Source organism: Thalia democratica, chromosome 3 (genome assembly GCF_965202585.1).
Source record: "Thalia democratica chromosome 3, ktThaDemo2.hap1.1, whole genome shotgun sequence".
NCBI classification, from domain to species: domain Eukaryota; kingdom Metazoa; phylum Chordata; class Thaliacea; order Salpida; family Salpidae; genus Thalia; species Thalia democratica.
This window is the reverse complement of record NC_139167.1, coordinates 89,518,198-89,537,318: the sequence shown is the minus strand read 5'-3', so window position 1 is coordinate 89,537,318 and position 19,121 is coordinate 89,518,198. Positions and strand designations below refer to the sequence as shown.

At 22.6% G+C, this 19,121-nt stretch overlaps 1 protein-coding gene across 1 annotated transcript; it reads left to right on the top strand.

Annotated features, from left to right (window-relative positions):
- Window positions 1-16,084: 16,084 nt before the first annotated feature.
- LOC145832648 (uncharacterized) lies at window positions 16,085-18,462 on the top strand. The gene is made up of 2 exons (XM_082939948.1): window positions 16,085-16,089; window positions 18,066-18,462. Exons 1-2 carry the CDS (start codon window positions 16,085-16,087, stop codon window positions 18,460-18,462), a joined length of 402 nt encoding a protein of 133 aa, XP_082796074.1.
- The last annotated feature ends 659 nt before the right edge of the window (window positions 18,463-19,121 follow it).

Sequence of the window (19,121 nt, the reverse complement as noted above, 5' to 3'; positions counted from 1 at the left end):
GACTTTTTTTTGAAGTGTATTTAACTTCTATGAAGCAAGCTAAATGTAAAATTTGCGTTAAATATTATTACTTACACATGCTAAACAAGCAATTATTTGTGTATTTAGCAATTTATTTTTTTTTTAAACTTTACAACTTCATTTGTTTTTTTTCGTACTTAATCGTTATAAATGACTTTTTTAAGTATTATCAAATTTCTTATTCTTATACTGTTATATAAATATAAGTTTACTATTTAACATTTGTAACTTTTTATTAACAGGTTAATGTCAATCAAGTAAAAAATACATAGTGCGTTATACTTGTTTTTAAACATTTTTGTTCTATACCATCTCCAAAATAAAATAATAATTTTAAAAACTAAATAACGAAATACATTATAAAAATATGATTAAAACATAACTATTTAATAGTTTTGTAACAAAATTGATAATCAAAATAATATGCAAATTAAATTAAACTCTTTTTTTTTCGTAAAAAGTTTTCAAATAGCGTGTTTAGTCGGTGATTAGAATAAAACATTCATTTTTATTATACTACAGTTTAATAGAAACTTAGTAGTTTTTAATTAACTTAAATACCAACGTATTTTACTTCTTACTGTTAGTAACACTGGAAGAGCAGAACTTTTTTTTCTGAAGTCATAACTCTGTTTTTTATTGAAATATTTATCAGAAATAATTTTCCAGTTAAAAAAAAATTAGGTAGTAGTAGTTAAGATTTTTTCTAACTTAGCTAATACTAACATTGTTTTAATAGGAAATTAACCCTAATACGTAGTTTGCAAGAACTATTTTAGCTAAAAAACGTATACAAATTTAACAATTCTTTGCTAAGTTTTTGATTGGAATCGGAAATACGTTTCTTCATATTCGATATTTACAAAAAATTTTAAAAATTAACTTCCATATAAATTTTTCTCTAACAAAAGACTTTGTTTGTGCTGTTGTATTTTATGAAGCAATGTACACAATACCACAAGTGCTCGCAGACTTAATGCTTTAGAATTAATGTTTAATTATTCAACATACTGGAAAAGTTTTGATGGTCTATTCTAAAGCTACTGCAAAGTAGCTAAAAAAAAATTTCATACCAAAAATGCAATAAACCTAAATAAATAAAAAATATCATTTTGGTCTGGTTCCTGCTTTAAATTATATTCAAGAAAAACTTAATACCAAAAATAAGCTATTAGTTTAATATGTTTAGTTTACTGTTAAAATTAAACTTAATCAATAAAGATATTGATGAAAAAAAATTAGTACTTAAAATAATAATCAACTTTTTTATAAATATCTTCTTTAGAAATAGTTTATCTACTTTAGAATTGAAATATATATAAACGTATATATGTAGTTATACTACTAAACAACTACATATAAAACTACAATATAAATACTTTAAAGTTGTATGTTTCAAAATCAATTATTAAGTAGTTTTGTTTTTTAGATACACAAAATAACATGACATTTTATTAAACAATATATAAACTTGTATTAATTTAATTTTTAAACAGGCTGTGTTTAAATCAGCAAAAAACACTTTGAAAAAACTTTAGTTTATACAATAAGTGCTTTGTGGTGAAACTTGCCACTTGGTTACGCACTTCATAGATACCAACTAAAGTGATATGTAGTTACTATTGGTAGTTATCGCTACTTATAAAAGAATAGTTAAAAAAGAAAATATAATTTTCAAGTAAAAAATAAATTGAGTTTAAAAAATTTTAAATATCAGCATATCAAGTTATAACTTCTTTTTTTTCAGTAAAAACACTTTCGTTTTTTTATGTTCAGTCTCTGCTTGATAACTGTTTTACTGTAATGTAAATCTAAAAATACCTATAAATAAACAATGTATAAACACCATAAATGCATAAAATCTATTAAATATAAATGTTCATAAATATCTAGTAAATTATATTATACGTGAATATGTGTAATTTTAAATATTTACCATTCGATAAAACTATAATATTGTTTTACTTTATCAATAAATTTTAATATTTGATTAGTTTAATTTTTTTATTTTATTTACAACATACATTTTATTGGTTTTACAGGCTTTTAGAATAAAATAACTTTGTATAATTAAGTTTTTATATTTAAATTAAATTTTTGAAATACTATTTCTGAATGAGTCTGTTTTTACTTTATCACAAAGCTGTTTTTTATAAAACTATGTTTATGGATTCTGATTTAATTACTACATAAAAAAACTAGACTCCATTTGGTCCTACTTTATATAAATCAGACAAGACAGTTTGAGTAATGTATCTGGCATTAAAAGAACCACAAAACAATATTAGAATATCTCTATTTCAAAAGTATAAGTTAATTTAGAAAAATCAATAATTCACTTGGCAAAATTGCATCTCATCAACAAATTAAGCTAAGTGCAGTAAATTATTAAAAAAAGACCTAGCAACTATTGAAATCTATTTTAAAAGACTTGAAACATTTAACTAAAAATTATATGAAAGCTTTTAATCAGTAATAAACTATTAAAAGTTTTAATAAACTCTTAAACATATAATGTAACTCAAATAATTAGAAGTAATCAACATACAATTTCAAATATTAACTCTATATTTTAAATATACCCTGAACAAGCAAAAAAAAAAAAAACAACTAAGTTGTAGATAAAAATTCGTTTAGTAGTTTCTTCTACCAGCTAAACAAAAAACAATTTGACAATACATCAAAATGTATTTGTTATGTTTATTTTGAAATGTTTTATCAGTAGTTTATCCTTGTTTCTTATTGGCCCATTTGGCTGCTTTAAGATTTCGCCTCCATATGTGGTCATTGTTATCTAACTAATCAAAGGTGATCAAACTGATAATCTATAATTGTTTCAATAGATAAAATAGTTGTATAATTTTTTATATTCTTTAGCAATTTTTGCTGAAAGAAATTGTTATTGTTTTTCATACTAATGTTTCATAAACCTTACTTTTTAATCTGTTGAAACATAAACGAGTTTAAACGAAAACTTTCGATTTATAAACTTGCTACATTTACAGTTGGTTTTATTGATTAAAAAGTTTAATAAATTAAAATTTATCTTTTAATTAACTTGAAAAAGTTCTAGTTTTGTCAGTAAATTATTATCAAACTCAAAAGTACGAGTTTTTATACTTAAATTGGTTTTTAAAAAGCTAAAATTTTTAATACAAAGTAAAATAACAGCTTTGTTCTTACACCTTCTTACAAAAATATTATTACAATTATCTGTTGTATCTCTGTTTATGGTTTAAAATATATAAAAGTATTTAAATAGTTTAATCGTTATATATATTGTTTTATTAAAACACTTTGATTTTTGACAGATTAACTTAGATTACAAGTTCAATAAATAAACCTTTTTTGAATTAACTTGATTATAACTTGTTTATAGATATAGTCAAAATGTTAACGATATTTAGAATACTTAAGATTAGTCTGCAGCAAGTAAGTATAAGTTAAAGCCGGGAACAACGTTTTTGTTAAGCCCTAATTATAAAAGAAAAGATATGTCTTAAGAAGGAAAATTACTTTCAGGTTGTCATAGGCTTCTTAAAGTTTTAGTTTGAATAAAATAAAGTAGGTTGGTAATTATAATATTTATGTCAAAGCAAAAATTGATTCTGAGGATAAATTATTTGGCGTTGTATATAATAAGAAATATTAGATTAGTGTTAATATCTTATAGTATTAAATTTAGAAAAAGTAATGGCTAAAATAAAAACGAATATAAAGTTTTTGAGCTTAGTTTGTTAGCTGTATGTTTTGTATTCCTAAAAAAAAAACGTTACGCCGAAGTATTCTATAATTAAAATTTTGTTATCTTTAAAATGAAATTGTTTAAAAATACGGAAGATATTTATTTACTTTAATTTAAATGATAAATATTTAAAATATAACTTTTAACAATTTAAAACATATAGTGACAAAACGTTTCAAAACACAAATGCTGTTTCTATAGTTTTTGGATATAATATAACAGCTTTGTAATTTAAACAATTTACATCATAGCAAAACTTTTTAAGCTTTTTCGAACAGCTAACTTTAAAAAAAGTACTATTTTGAAGAACTAATAGCTTAGCATAAAAGACTTATATAGTTAGTTAACATACTAGCTTAAAAAAATGTTGTTTGCTACCTATTTAATTGGTCAATTTAAGTTGTTTTAAAAAAATTTTTATGGAATTTAGAGTTTTTATCAACTGAATTAGAAACTGTAAACTTAACTGTAACTTGTAAACTAAAATAAACCGTTTGTATGATTTAACAGAAAAGAAAAAAATCTTTTTTAATTTATTAAATAACTATAAACTTAAATTTATCAAATTTCAATTTGATAGGTTTAAACATTAATTTATAATTATACTTTTATTGGAAGTAAACAAACTAATAGTGAATTTGCATTCATTTTATTTTGATCACAAGAAAATGCTGTCAGTATTTACTTTTTATTCAAAGTTTTTTAGAAACCTAAATTAACTTAAAACTACCTACCATCTATATTACTTTTATAAAGTAAAAACTAAACTATATTCAAAGTTTTTGTAAAAGTTTGTGAGTTATGTTCTTACAAAAACTGGATTTAAATACATTTTAGTTATTAAATTTAATAAGTCTCTACTGTGTTGATGTATAAGCTAGTTTTTGTTTGTTATTGAGAATTATGTTGAATAGTTAACGTATTTCGCTTTGATATAAAATTTTATTTAAAATCTTATATTTATTTTAACTTTACTTATTATATAGTTATTTAATATTTAAAAAACAAAAATACATTAGCTGAATTATAAATTATATATCTACGAGATAATAGTCTGCATTTTCGATTTCGTTTTATTTTTTCATATAAATGTTTCTCAAGTATACATTACTAATTCTATCGATTTTATACAATTCTAAAACTAAAACTCTACACAACCTATTTTATATTGAGACTATGACATTTTATTTTTTAAAGTAAATAAAAACGTTTTTTATGCATTTTGTTAAAATATAGTGAAGTATAAAGTTTAGTTTGTAAAAGCTTTATAAAAGCTGTAAGTTTTGTGTTGAACGAGGTACTTTAACTAGTTTTGTTTGTAAAAAAAAACTATTTCAGAATAAAAGGGTATTACTCAAAACAGCTTAAAAAATAAATAGAACAGACTAAATTTTAAATTTACAAGACTTGAAACAAACAATAGTGTGTAAACTTTTGTTCACATGTAAAAAGCATTTTACTGAGAAGTACTGACAACAAAACTGTGTTCGAGCAAAGGCATTTCAAAAATAGTTTCAAGTATAGACTTTAGTAGAAATATCTACGTTATATAAGAAAGTTAAAAAAACATGTATCTTGATTTGTACATACTTGGTTTAAATAAAAATTTATGTAAGTGTTAAAATTAATTAAACAAGTATTTTTCTTAATGCTAAATATTAATTTTAATGGAATCATATTAAATTTTTGTATGCATTTAAAAGTTACTAAGCTTTTTACCAATTTTACTTTTTTCGCTTTAATACTCAATTTAAGCAATATAATTAAATCATTTAAAATGTTTGACTTCGTGTATAATTTAAGTATTTCTTAATTTTTATTAATTAGTTAATTATTTGTTTAACTTTAGTTTTTGAATTGTATTATGGTGTTCAACACGACATTTCAAAAATGAAATTACGTATTACAAAATACTATTAAGTCTTAAAAAGAGTTAGTTAGCTAAAATTTACTTATTAGCGAATCATGTTCGCATTTGCAATAATTATTCAAGTAAAACTAGATAATTACGAATAAAACTTACCTTACTAAAATGAATATCTTTCACAACTAAAATCTTAAAACAATAACAAATTTTTACAATTGAAACCTTAAAGAATAAAAAACATATTTTTTTAGAATTTTCTAGCATAAATGTATATAAATAAACGAAACGGTATATAAGGAACTTTTACAATTAAAACCTTAAATAAATAAGAAACTTTCACAACTCAAACCTTAAAACAATAACGAACTTTTACAGTTAAAACATTAAAATAATAAAGAACTTTATCAAATACTGTTTTTTTAAATGTATGTACTAAAATTTATTTTCTCCGTTTTTTATTAGCACTTCAACCTCTTCATCTAATGAAGATATGGTTTCCTTCATCTGATCTGCATTTCGCTTCAGTGTACACATTAACTTGTTACATAAAATACTAAACTAACTGCTTAGTTATAAAAAACTCAATTATTTACTTAAACAAAAAACACTATGATTCTAAAATTATGCTAGATAAACTTTTGTGTATATATTACAGTTTCATTATGGAAGTGTCCTTGCTACAGATCATCAATACTAAATAGCTTACAAAATCTGCTTATTTAAGTAGGGTACTTGTTCAGTATGTTAATAGAAAAATTTTTGCAGTTTTATAAAGGATATTTCACTAATTTATACCAGATGAAGGCATTGGAAATAAAGTTAAATATTTTTGTAAATTTCTAAGAAAATTATGGAATTTTTTCTGACTTTAGAGGACTATTTATTAATTTTTACCATTTGCAGGCTTTGAAAAACGAGGAATTTTGTAGATTTTTACAGACAAAATCTGACATTTTATAAAATTTCCTGACTTTTCCTGACTATTTTTCAAAACACCCCATTTTATCCTGACTTTTCCTGATTTCTTGACTTTTCCTGACCGAGTGGCAACCCTAATTACAATTCGATAACTTTTAAAAATTCTAAACAAAAATTATATATTTCTTTTAATTTTTTTAACTATAAAATACATAGTTTTGATTTTTTATTTTACTTGAATAACGAAATTGTTTTAATTAGTTTGTCAATAATAACATTTTATTTTAAATACTAGTTATTAGATAACTAAAAAAACATTTAGTTTTTTTTTGTATTGTTATTATTTTTTGATTTAAGGCTTTATAAATTCTTGAATTCAGGTGTCAATATTGGTTTTAATATTAGTTCTTCAAATCACAAGATAAATTCTACATTTTTTTAATATTATTTTATTTTTAATTTAGTTCTAATACTTATCATTGAAAATTAAAGATTATTTAAAACAAAAAGATTGTTTTAATAAAATGACACATAGTCTAAGTTTCTTTTACCTAACAGTACATTTTCTGATACATTTAATACTGCAAAACAATATTTCTCCTCCTCGAAAAGTTTTTGTTTTACAAAAAACACTTCTTGGCTTCAAAATTTTCATTACAAATTAATTATGCTTAGTATAAAACAAAAAAAAAAAAGATTTTAAGTTAATATTAAAATGAGGTAACAATCTAAAACACAAACGCTCATATATAGTTTTTAATTATAATACACAGGCATCTGTTTAAATTGTAACTTTCACAAGTGGATATTTGTAGGCTGCTCTCAACACAGCTGTTTAAATGTTATTATGTATTTTCGTTTTTTTTATAATATTATTTATAACATACTCAACGAGTTTGGTGAAAAAAGGTCTTAGTTATATTAATTATACATAAATCTCTAGGTACAAATAAAGATAAATTAAACTGTCGTCATTAAAGTTATAGTGTAATACTTAACTATTGAGCTTAAGTAAGTTTTAAAACTAGTTTTAAAACATCAATTGGTTATTATTTAGGGTTTTGGTTTGAAATGTTTTTATAAAAATATTTCTTTTACAATTTTTTTAACACTATATTGAAATTTGCAAAGGAGCATTTGAAAGAAATCAAAAACTGTTTACTATAACTTTTAAATTTTATTTTATTTGTAAATTATTTTGTTAAAATGAAAAAGTATTTTAATCTTTTCTTTGTTATATATTTTTCTTTTAAAAAAACTGACGAGTTTGATATAATTTATTGTAGCTTTTTTATCAAAAATTTGCAACTAAAAAAACTTTTAATAAATAACTTGCGCTGTTTAAATGAAGATAATAATACACGTTTTGTTTATTTTTTAGTTAACTTGACAAAATAACTGAAACTACAAATATGTGCTGTGCAATGTATTGAATATATATACTTCAATTTAATTTTTATACTCCAATAAATCGAAAACTACTGAACATAACATTCGTTAGAGCTATATGTAATTATTGTAATGAAAAATTAACAACAAAATATTTTCAACCTAGTTTGTTAGCTTTTTTTTTTATATTTTTCTGTAAATACAAACATTATGCAAAAGTATTCTATTAAGAAGTTTTTTGATGTAGTCAAACTAGGCTACGTTGAAATTACAGAAGAACAACTTTTTATTTCATTATAAAATATCATAATTAGAATATAACACAATTTCTAAAAAAAATAATAAAAGCTTACTAGTGACGTAAAGTTTCAAAACAAAACGCTGTGTTTACAATTTTAATTATTCTAGAATCACTTTTCTGCTTAATACTTAAAAAACTAGATAAGTATTTATTAGCTGTAACTAGACAGTAAACTTTAAAATTTCATAATAGTTTTAGCGGGTCAAAATTTTCGGTGAAATAAAACATTTTAGCAAACCATATGCTAATTTTCCTTATTTTAGCTTTAATATATAGCAACAAAAAAATTTTAATATTTAAACTAGTATGTATGAAGTTTAAATTTAAATAACTTAAACTTCTTAAAACGTTAGTTTTTATGATTAATTTGATTACTTTTATATTGTTTGTTTCTTTAGTTTACTCGTATCTTCTTTGATTAATTAATTTTTGTGAGTGCTCATTTTGTTTTTAAAATTGAAATTAGTTAAGCTTTGAAAGCATTGCTCAAGAAACTGTTATAGGGAAAAATATTTTATTATTAGCAATAAATTGGTACATGAAATTTAATATCTGCAATAAACATAAAAGTTGCTTTGTGCGAGAATTAGACGATCTTGAACAAACAAACAATAAAAATATGCACAAAAGTAATTTTAATTTACAACCGAGATAGTTACAGCTTAAAATAAACAAGGAATGTGAATTTCAGGACGTTAAAACATATTTTAAAGATGTTTTTTAAGGTTTTTGACTTTAATAATATGATTTTCTATCTTTTATGATGAAATCAAGAGTTTTAAAAAAAATTTTTATTGATTGAATAATTTTTAGTACTTTTACAAATGTTGTAACTTCTTAAATATAAATATTTTTGAATTCTACGAGTTAAATTCTTGTCACACTTATTTTATTTTTTTAATTCTACAAATTTCTGATATTTTAGTTAAAGACTAAAAGAAGTTTTAGTGCGAAAAGGTTAATAAACTGAGGTAAAAAAGTTTTTATAGATAAAATAAATAATACAATTACGACTATAGTTTTGTATAAAACAAAGTTGAAAAAATTGTTTTTTTTTAAACGAACATTTGTTAGTATTTTTAAAATCTAGAGATATTTATTTTTAAATTACAACTTTTATATGTACTAAGAAAAACAAACTATTTACGAATCAAGTTCTTTATAATGAATAATAATTTTCGAAAAAACTTAAATATGTGGAAATTAACTCAGAATTATATTACGGAAACGTTTTAATAAAAGATTGACGAAAAACCTCCTTAAAATGTTTAAAATAATTAGTTAATATTAATCAATAAAATATATTTATGACTATAGTGTTTATTGAAAACATTGTAGGGTAAAACTAAGTAAAAGTGTTTTTAAGTTTGTAATAAAAAAGAATTCTGTACAAATTTGTTAAAGTTTTTTTAAGAACATAATAAACGTAAAAAATTAAAGCACATAAAAGTTCCTAAAAATATTTACCTAAATATATAGTTGTTGCTTAATTTGTAACAAGCATTGTTAAGACATTTAAAAGACTGCCTTTGAAGCAGCTATTTGACAACATACGCTTAAAGTTTCAGAGAAAAGTTTACTTTGTTTTTTTAATTGTGACATAGTTTAATTTTATCTCTGTATTATCCTTAGCAGTTTGTCTTGTTTATCATTAAAAAAAATATTTGCCATCTTCAAAACTAAATAAGTTTTATATTACCGAAATAGGTTTTTATTTCATTTAAATAATTAAAGTTCAAAAATATTAAAAATAATTATAATTAATAGTAGTGTGTTGACCGAATGTATTTAAACATAAACACTGTGTATATATTTTTTGATTATTATAAGAAGTTTTGCTTATAAAATATTACATTCTTACCAGGAAAATTTTGAGCTGTTTTCGACAGCTGGCTAAGATTAATATTATTAATAAGTAAGATTTAAAACTAAAGGCCAAAAAAAAAACCTTTCTAGTAACACATGTAATTAGCTTTGCAAGTAGCAACTTTGTTAGTCAATAACTATATAACTATTTTGAAGTTTGGATTAATTCGATTTAAGTCGTAGAAATTAAAATTAAGCTTTTTTATGGTTTATTTGTGAACAATACAAAAAGTCTTTTTGGTAAGTTTAAAAATAAAATCTTGTAGAAAAATTATTTATTTATTATTAGTACAAAAACTAAGATTTACTCAGAATCTAATTAGCTCTAAATTCTTTATTATTTTCGTTAAATTTGAGCCTTTAAAAAGGCACACGAAAGTCCAGGCTTCTGCTCTGCAGACTTCTGCCGATGTTTTTGTCAAAACACTTATACTCAATACATATCAATAGAATTTCAATAGTTATTTGAATTGTTTAAAAGGAATTAAAAACATAAATTATGTTAAAATTTACGGAAAATTACTTAGTTGTTATTGATAACTTAGTTAAACTTCACAAAGTAACGTCATGAAAAAAAAGTACTTGTACATAATAATGTTATAAAATATAAAAATAAAGATTAATATTTTTTTCAAAAGATGATAAACTAGAACTTTAGTAACAAAGTTGAAGTAACACAATTAAAATATGTTTCTTAAATTTTAAACTTAATCAGCACAAATTAATTAAAAAAAAAAACTTATTTAATTACACAAAGTATTTTTTTTCAAATTATTGCACTCGAAACAAAACTAGAATAAAATACACAAAAATATATAAACAAGATTATGATAGTACAAAAAACGTTTTACTATGAAGGGTTACTCACAAAAACAAAGAGTTATCGTAATTTCTGTGCAAAGTAAATATGTATTTACAATTAATAGATTCGTTTAGTGACGTCTTGTAGTAATAAAAAAATTATACTCGCTCACAGCAATACTAAGTTATAAATAATAAATATTAAAAAACTAATTGACAAACATTATTGTTTTTTTTTTTTGATTAAATTCTGTACTTTTTAAGTACAGTATTGTATAAACTACAGTTGAAATAGCATAAATACTAGTACAGTTCAAACTAATAAGTTTTATGAAAGTGTTTTAAATATTGATTATATAAATAATCTTCATTCTGATTACGCAGTTTGACAAAAATTTTTAGAAATCCTTCTAATTGTTTTTTGACAAAAGTGATTTATGTTATGAACTAATCTGAAATCTTAAAAAAAACTAACGTTAATCAAAAAAAATCGAATTTGTAGACTATTTAATTATAAGTGTTAAAATTAAAAAAATATTTAAATCACTAGTCTTACATGTATTAAAACTTATTTTTTGTTTTAAGCATACTGTATAACTCCGGGACGGGTCAATAACGCACGAAGATACTTTTGGACGAAAGGTCATTATTGTACGAGAGCACTAAAACTTAACAAATAATAATAGATTATAATGATTAAAATTAATATAAAAAAATTATAGACCAACAGTAAACAAGGGTGTTAGGATAACAATATTGGTAAATAAGATTAAAGAAGTTCATCTTAACAAAATAAAAGAAATTTTTTTATGAAGTATACCTACTACATTTTAATGCAATTTAATAAACTAAATCAGCTTTTATAATTCACTTTATAATTAAAACATATATACTTAATTTCAATAAGTTGTAAAATCGAAAAACAAACGGAATACATTTAATAAATAGAATATGTATTTTAATATTCTTTTTTTTTTACAAATTTGACGTAAAATATAAAACCAACAAAATTTTACTTTAAGGGAACAAATTATTATACAGAAAAAAACTTTTATACTGTGAAATGAAACGTCTAATAATTTTAAGTTGTGTTAATACAGCTATTACTAAATAAACATTCAAACAAGCATAAAGTTAAATAAAAATTAATCTCTAACAACACAGTTTTTTTTTCTTACTTTCAAATAAACAAACTTGTGGTTATTACTACTTCTGTTACACAGCTTATACTATAAAGAAATTTAGTTTCTTATAATTCTATTATACTTATTGAAAACTTTATTTTAAATTCACTAACGTTTTATTAAATCATACAACTTGGAAAAATATTTTTGCATGACATTTATTCAATAGTGTTGAAAGTACAATTGTTTTCTAAATTTGATTAAAAGTACAAAATTTAAAATAACTTTCAGTTGAAGAAAAATAAGTCATTATAGAACCACACCATTACAGTATGAACACTATAAAATTTCATTTAAATTCATTTTTTGTTGTTAAGTTATAGTAATTAAAAGTTTTAAAACTCTTTTTTTAAATCTAAAGTAGTTTTAATCTTAAGTAAAATTAATAATGTGTAGTTTCTTAAACGTAGCTTAAAAACAAATGTTTACAAAATTGAAATGTCTTTTTTTTTTGTATCTTTTTTCTCTCAGTGATTATTCAATGTTAACATACACTTATCATAGATAAAAGAATCAACTGTTTTACGTTCTACAAAAGCATACATATATATATATATATATATATATATATACCACAGTGTTCTTGTTACAAAACTTTATTCCGACTAACGGCGTTTCACTGCTCTCAAATAATTTTTTGAACAGATTAACAGAGTCTATAAAATATTAACGAACATTAGAAAAAAAGCAGAAAAAGCATGTATATTTATGTATAGTGTTTATGTAGGTAGTAACTATAAACGAACTTTATGGTTTAAAAACAAAGTTGGAAATAAAAACCTAAAATTATAAAATTGTCTTATAAAATTATAAAATTAAAAAAATTCAAGTTTAATAAAAGCAAGCACTAACCTCAAAAAGCTTTAAGAATAGGCAAGTTTTTAAAATGAAAATTAATTTGAGTTGTGCAGAAATGTTACGTCATAATAAATTTAGCAAATTGGTCAATAATTGATGCAGCTTAAAAACATGAAGTACAAAATTTGTAAGTGCTGTGTTATAAATTAGTGCATAAGTAGACAGAGTTATTTAAAGTAGAATCGTTGGTTGTGGGTTCAAACATTCGATAAATCTTGCTGCTTATTCAGAAGTAGGTCTTTATCTTCTGCTGCAATTACTGCTCTTTCTGTATTGCAAGTTTTGCAAATTCTACTTACTTTGTTTGGTGCATGTTTGATCTTTGAAACAATACTCCACTCCATGTTTGGCCTTTTACCGTACCTGTGAAAAAAGCTCCAGACATAATTAGATAAACACGTGCTTTGTTTTTTATTAATATTTTTAAAAGTATGTTTATGGTTAGGATATCTATCCTTAAAACTACCTGCTGTACTTCCAATATAATTTTATCTGGGCCCTTAATTTCAAGTTTAACTTTATAAATTACATATTTAGTCAAACAATTACCTTCTAATGGGCAGTTATCTTTATTTATTTTACGGCAATTACATGTTTTAGGCATATTACTTAACTTATTACTATTAGGGTTAGTTGGTTTTGAATATTTATTTATATTATATTATATTTTCGGATTTAATTAAACTTGAGGCTATTTGTATTTTATTAAGAAAACCTAAGTTATGTAAACATAAAGATTTTGATTATACTGTTTCGTTGTTTTCTTAAATTGTTTCATAAGTTGTTGCTTTGCTCTGTTTTATTATTATTTTTTTAGTTGCATTGTAATTATAAGTACTTATGTATTGTTAATTACTCTTTGCTTTATTATTATTAATTACGTTGATTGCATTTCCACTATATAAGTTAAATTTCAAACTTTATTTTTATTTTTATTGCTTAGTATTCAACTGATGAAAGAAGCATGAAATATATCTTGTTCTAAAAATTGAGTCTCATTTATATAGTTTAAAATAAATTATTCTAATGTCAAATAATAATAAATTATTTATTTATAGTTTTATTGTTATTCATATTGCTTATACTTCTAGCACTATTATCACTTACTTGTTCTAAGTTTTCTTTTATCACTTTAGAAATACTTCTAGTTATACGTTAACTATTATAATCTACACTATTATTATTACTATTGATAAGAATATTTTCATTATCATTTATATTAAAATTATTGTTACAGCTTATATCTTTAATGTTTAAAGTTTTAATATGTTTTACATTATTGTTACCACAATTAAAATTATTAATATTATGATTATCATCATTATTACTCTTAATATCACTACTATTAAAATTATTATTTTTATTATTACTGTTATTATTAATATGATAAGTATATTAGTAAGATTCTGATATATTTTTAATTGACATCATTTTTAAATCGTTACAAAAACTACTGACATGTTCATTAATAAATACGTATACAATACATTTCTCGAAATAGCAAAAAAACTGTTTCTATATGAACTGTTATACTTATTAAGTAAAATAAATGTAGTATATTCATTTTTACATGTATACTTAAACGCAGAAAATAAAAAAAAAACTATTTGTATTTCTAGTTGTGTAATTAAGTTTATATGCTACATTATTTTGAAAACTAGCTAAACTTAATATTTTATTCAAAAACAAGCTTAAGAATAGAAAAAATAAAATAAAATTTAGAAAAACTAAGTTAAATAAAAATAAGCATTACTAATCTCATGATTAATTAGGTTTAATGACGACAAAAAAAAATTAAAATTTGCACGATTATCTTTATTTTATAACTGAACGAATGTTGTTATAATTTTTTTTCTACCAATATGTCGTGACGTAATTATATTTAGTTAATACCTAAGCATTTATTGTAAGTTTATTGTAAATTGTTAATTTGAATAACATGAAATATTTTATGAAGATTATTAAATAAAAGGTTTTTTACTTGTTGCCAAAAAATGTTCCATAATTTTAATGAATTTTAGAAAAAAATATACAAAATTTAAGTTCTAAGCTTATTTAGTTATTATTTTGTAATAAATAAAATTAATATAACATTGTCAACGTCATACTACTTAAATAAGAAGTTACCAAAACATTCATATAATTATGAAACCACGTTGTTTTAAAAAGTTGAGTGATTCTTTATTTAAAGTTTGTACAGCTATTCAAGTTGGCTGAACTAAAGCATTAAATTTTTCGATATAAAAAACTCGTTATAATTGAAAAAAATTCTATTTATCAACCATTTACTTTCAAAATTTAGAAAAACTTTTTCAAAACTCATAAAACCATTTTTTATGTTTTTTGGCACATCTGCACACATCGTTAAACGAAAACAATTTGTATTTTTAAGTTTAAGTTTAAAATGTTATTAAAAAAAGTTTAACTCGGAAATTTCACAATTAATAAAAAAAATTCTATGGAACTTATTAGAATCTGCTCAAATAAATTATGGAAACAAATTTCTGAGCTTAAATTTTTATATATCAAAACAAAAAAAAAGTTAGTTGGCTTAGAAACTAAACAATAGTGAAGAAAAAAAACTGTAAACCAAAATGTCGTTTTTTTTTACAATAAGTAGTTAAAAAGACATCTTCATTATTTAGTGACATAAATAATCAACGTAGTATTTTTCGTTTTCTAAGTTTCTACAGTTTTTTTCGGTTGGCTGAAATAGAGTAATTAATTTTAAACTTTATTATATAGTAGAAATACATTTAATTTAAACGAAAAAAAAAATCGATTTAAATTACTAAATATTACTGTTTATAAATTATGTTTTCAAAAACTGTTTAATATGGTTAACAAAAGTTTAAAAAAAAGCAAGTAAAAACGTTAAGTATTTATATACGTGAAATTTAATAATTTTAGCTCGTAGTAGTATTTTTAGTTAGAAAGAAATATTAAACCATGTATGTTCCAAATTTTATGCTATCTCCTTATGATTAATAACCTCATACAATTTTGTCTTCGTGCAATATTCCCACGATTTATTAGCTTCAAAACTCGTACCAATAGATAAAGCAATTACATTTAAATGTTTTAATTATTTGTAAATATATTTTAAATATAGTGCGTTTTCCTACTATATTACAATGAGGTTATCGATTAAAAATCAGGTTGGAGAATATGTATAATATATATATATATAAGCTGTTAATGATCATGCACTTCAGTCTAATAGTTATTACAAAATTAAAATTTATATACAATATAGGTAAAATTATTATTGTTGATTACAAACAGCGAAATCATCAGCAAAGTCTACAAAGCCTAAGGACTTGTTTAGTAAAAGATATCATTTTTTTTTATTGTCATTTTTATTTTGTTAAATTTTAAGTATAAAAATTTGCTTCAACTTAGTAAAGTTAGTCATAAATGTAGTAGGAATGTTGTTTAATTTAATTTTTAAATTAGCTTTTCTTCCATCAGCTTACAAACTAGTCCAAAAAGCTTCCAGTTGTTCACTGAGATCTGTATATTTAATTAAACAAATATGTTAAGCAAACATTTGCGTTTTAATTAAATTATTAAGTCATTCACAAAATAAAGTTGGTGCTATGAAATTAAACAATAGAAACAGTTAGAAAACTTTAATAAAAATAACAATTTTGTTTTTGTCAGTTTAGCTTACCTCATAAAAATTAACCCTGTCAATAATCATTTTATGAATTTTTAAAGAAATCCATAAAAAGTAGTTGTTATTTAAGTTTAAGTTGAGAATTGATAACTAGTTTCAAAATACAACTTAATAATAGTTTATACTTAACATTACATGAAATACCAATAAATTTTAATCAACTTAATCCAATTTAATAGCTAACATTTTTCAGTTGATGTTTTTTAGAATTTTTTTTTTGTTAGGACAGCTGGTATAGATATCATTTATGTTGAATTAGGATACATGGTAGTAGCCTATATTAAGTAAACTGTTATGTGTAAAAGATAAATAATATTGATGGAAAATATATTTTACATTAATCATTTTATTACTTTTTCTAAATACTTTTTTTTTTCATAACAGCTTATTGTTTTTTGAACGACATAAAGAAACGCTCAAAACTTTTGGTCCTAGGACCTGGTGCACAAAGAACCTTTCGGTAATAACACTTTTAAACTTATTAGTCAAATTATATTCAAAAATATTTTTCATCAGTCTGTTTTTATGTATAAGTTATTGTCTATTAACTAATACAAAGTAAACCTATTTTCAATTTTGTACATTTTATACGATACTTTTATTTTATACTTTTTAGAAATATATGTTAATTTTCAAATTCTTGATTGTTATATTTAAGGTAAAATTGACAGAACATAAAATGTCTTTGAACAACTGTAATTTTATACTCAGAAACTTCGTGTTTATTAGTTGAAGTTTAAAAGTTTTTATGATCTAAACTGTTAATAGTTAAAGAACATTTTAAACAAACGTATTTACTAAAGTTAAATAAAGCAATTATCACACTTGTATAATCGTTCTTTTTTTTATTTACTGTAACATCTTTTTTCATTTGCAACAGTTTTTTACTTATTTAAAATATATAAAACTATGGTTTTCTGTTAGAATTCTTTTTTTCAGATTTTTGTTAATAGAGACAAAAGTAACAAAAACTTATACGTTTAAGTTTATTTAAAGGCACTAGTTATAGCGTACTTAGCACATTTTAAAGAAAACTATTTCAGTTAAATGATAAATATTTACTTTATTATAACATCGAATTTTAAAAGTTGAATGTTAAGTAGTAGAGCTACACAATAGCTATCTAGAAGTTAATCAATAACAAATAAAAATTATATATTACAAGTCTTAAAAAAATATTTATAAAATTTTTTTGTTTTTTTTTATTGAAAAAAACTAATACTTTTAATAGCAAAGTTACGTTAAAAAGTCAAGACCACAAAGTCTTATCTACAACCGTAAATTTAGTTTTTGAAGAAATTTAAAATAGTTTAGTGGATAGGTTAACAGATTGTTTATAAGCTGTTGTAAAACAACTTACTTAAACTAAACAAATTTGTACAAATTGCGTCAAATGACCAAAAGCTAAGCATTCGAACAAAGGTTAACGTTTACAGTTCCTGTGTCTGCAGTACTCTGCTTTACGGTAGCGAGACATGGACGTTACCTAGCGTACAGGAGAAGAAAATCAATACCTTCAACCTACGATGCCTTCGTCGCATCCTTGGAATTACATGGCAGCAAAAGATCACCAATGAGGAAGTATTGGGACGTACTGGTCTTACCACTATGTACTTTACCCTCAGTCAGCGCAGGCTTCGCTGGCTCGGTCATATCCTGAGAATGAATACTGAGCGGATACCAGTGTTTCTATTGTATGGCGAGTTGGTCGTTGGCAAACGAAACCGAGGACGTCAAAAATTACGTTTTAAGGATGTATGCAAGTGCGACCTAAAAAGCTTGAACATTGGAACTGATGATTGGGAGTTGCTTGCAAATGACCGTGCCAAATGAAGATCAACTATACAAAAAAAATGCAAGAAAGAGAAAAGGAATATTTTAGAAAAACGAAGAAGAAGATGAAGAAATAAGAAGCAGATAGAATTTTATTGTTTTTTTGTGTGTTTGTGTTTTGTTTATTGCATCGCTGTGTATGTTTTTTTTTTAAACATGTAATTTTTTTTTATTTTTTTCTCTCTGTGCACAACACGCATAGCCGATCTCGGCTGATAGCGGGCCTTATTATTATTATTCAATGTATAATCAACTGCGTTAGACATAGCTTAAAAGTACTGGTTTCATTCAGGTATATAATATTGATATATGATTTCTTAATTTAAACATAGTGTTTTTGTTTGAAACAGTTACATCATTTTTAAAATAAAAGAAATTTGTTTATGTTTTTCAATAAAAACTTTTTTGGCTTAAAATGTTAATTTTAACGTTTAACAATAGATTCACTAAAAAACGAACAATATCATATAGAACTTTAGCTTTAAGTAAAACAATTACCACAAGATAATTTAACTTTATCAGTTTTAAGCGTTTGCGTCTTCTTTAAAATAAATTTTCGTTTGTCTACGAAATTAAAACTAATACTTTTTTTTGTAATTCGGACGACAATATTTAATTTTCAGCTAAATGTCTAACGGTCGAAAAAGTTATGAAACCTT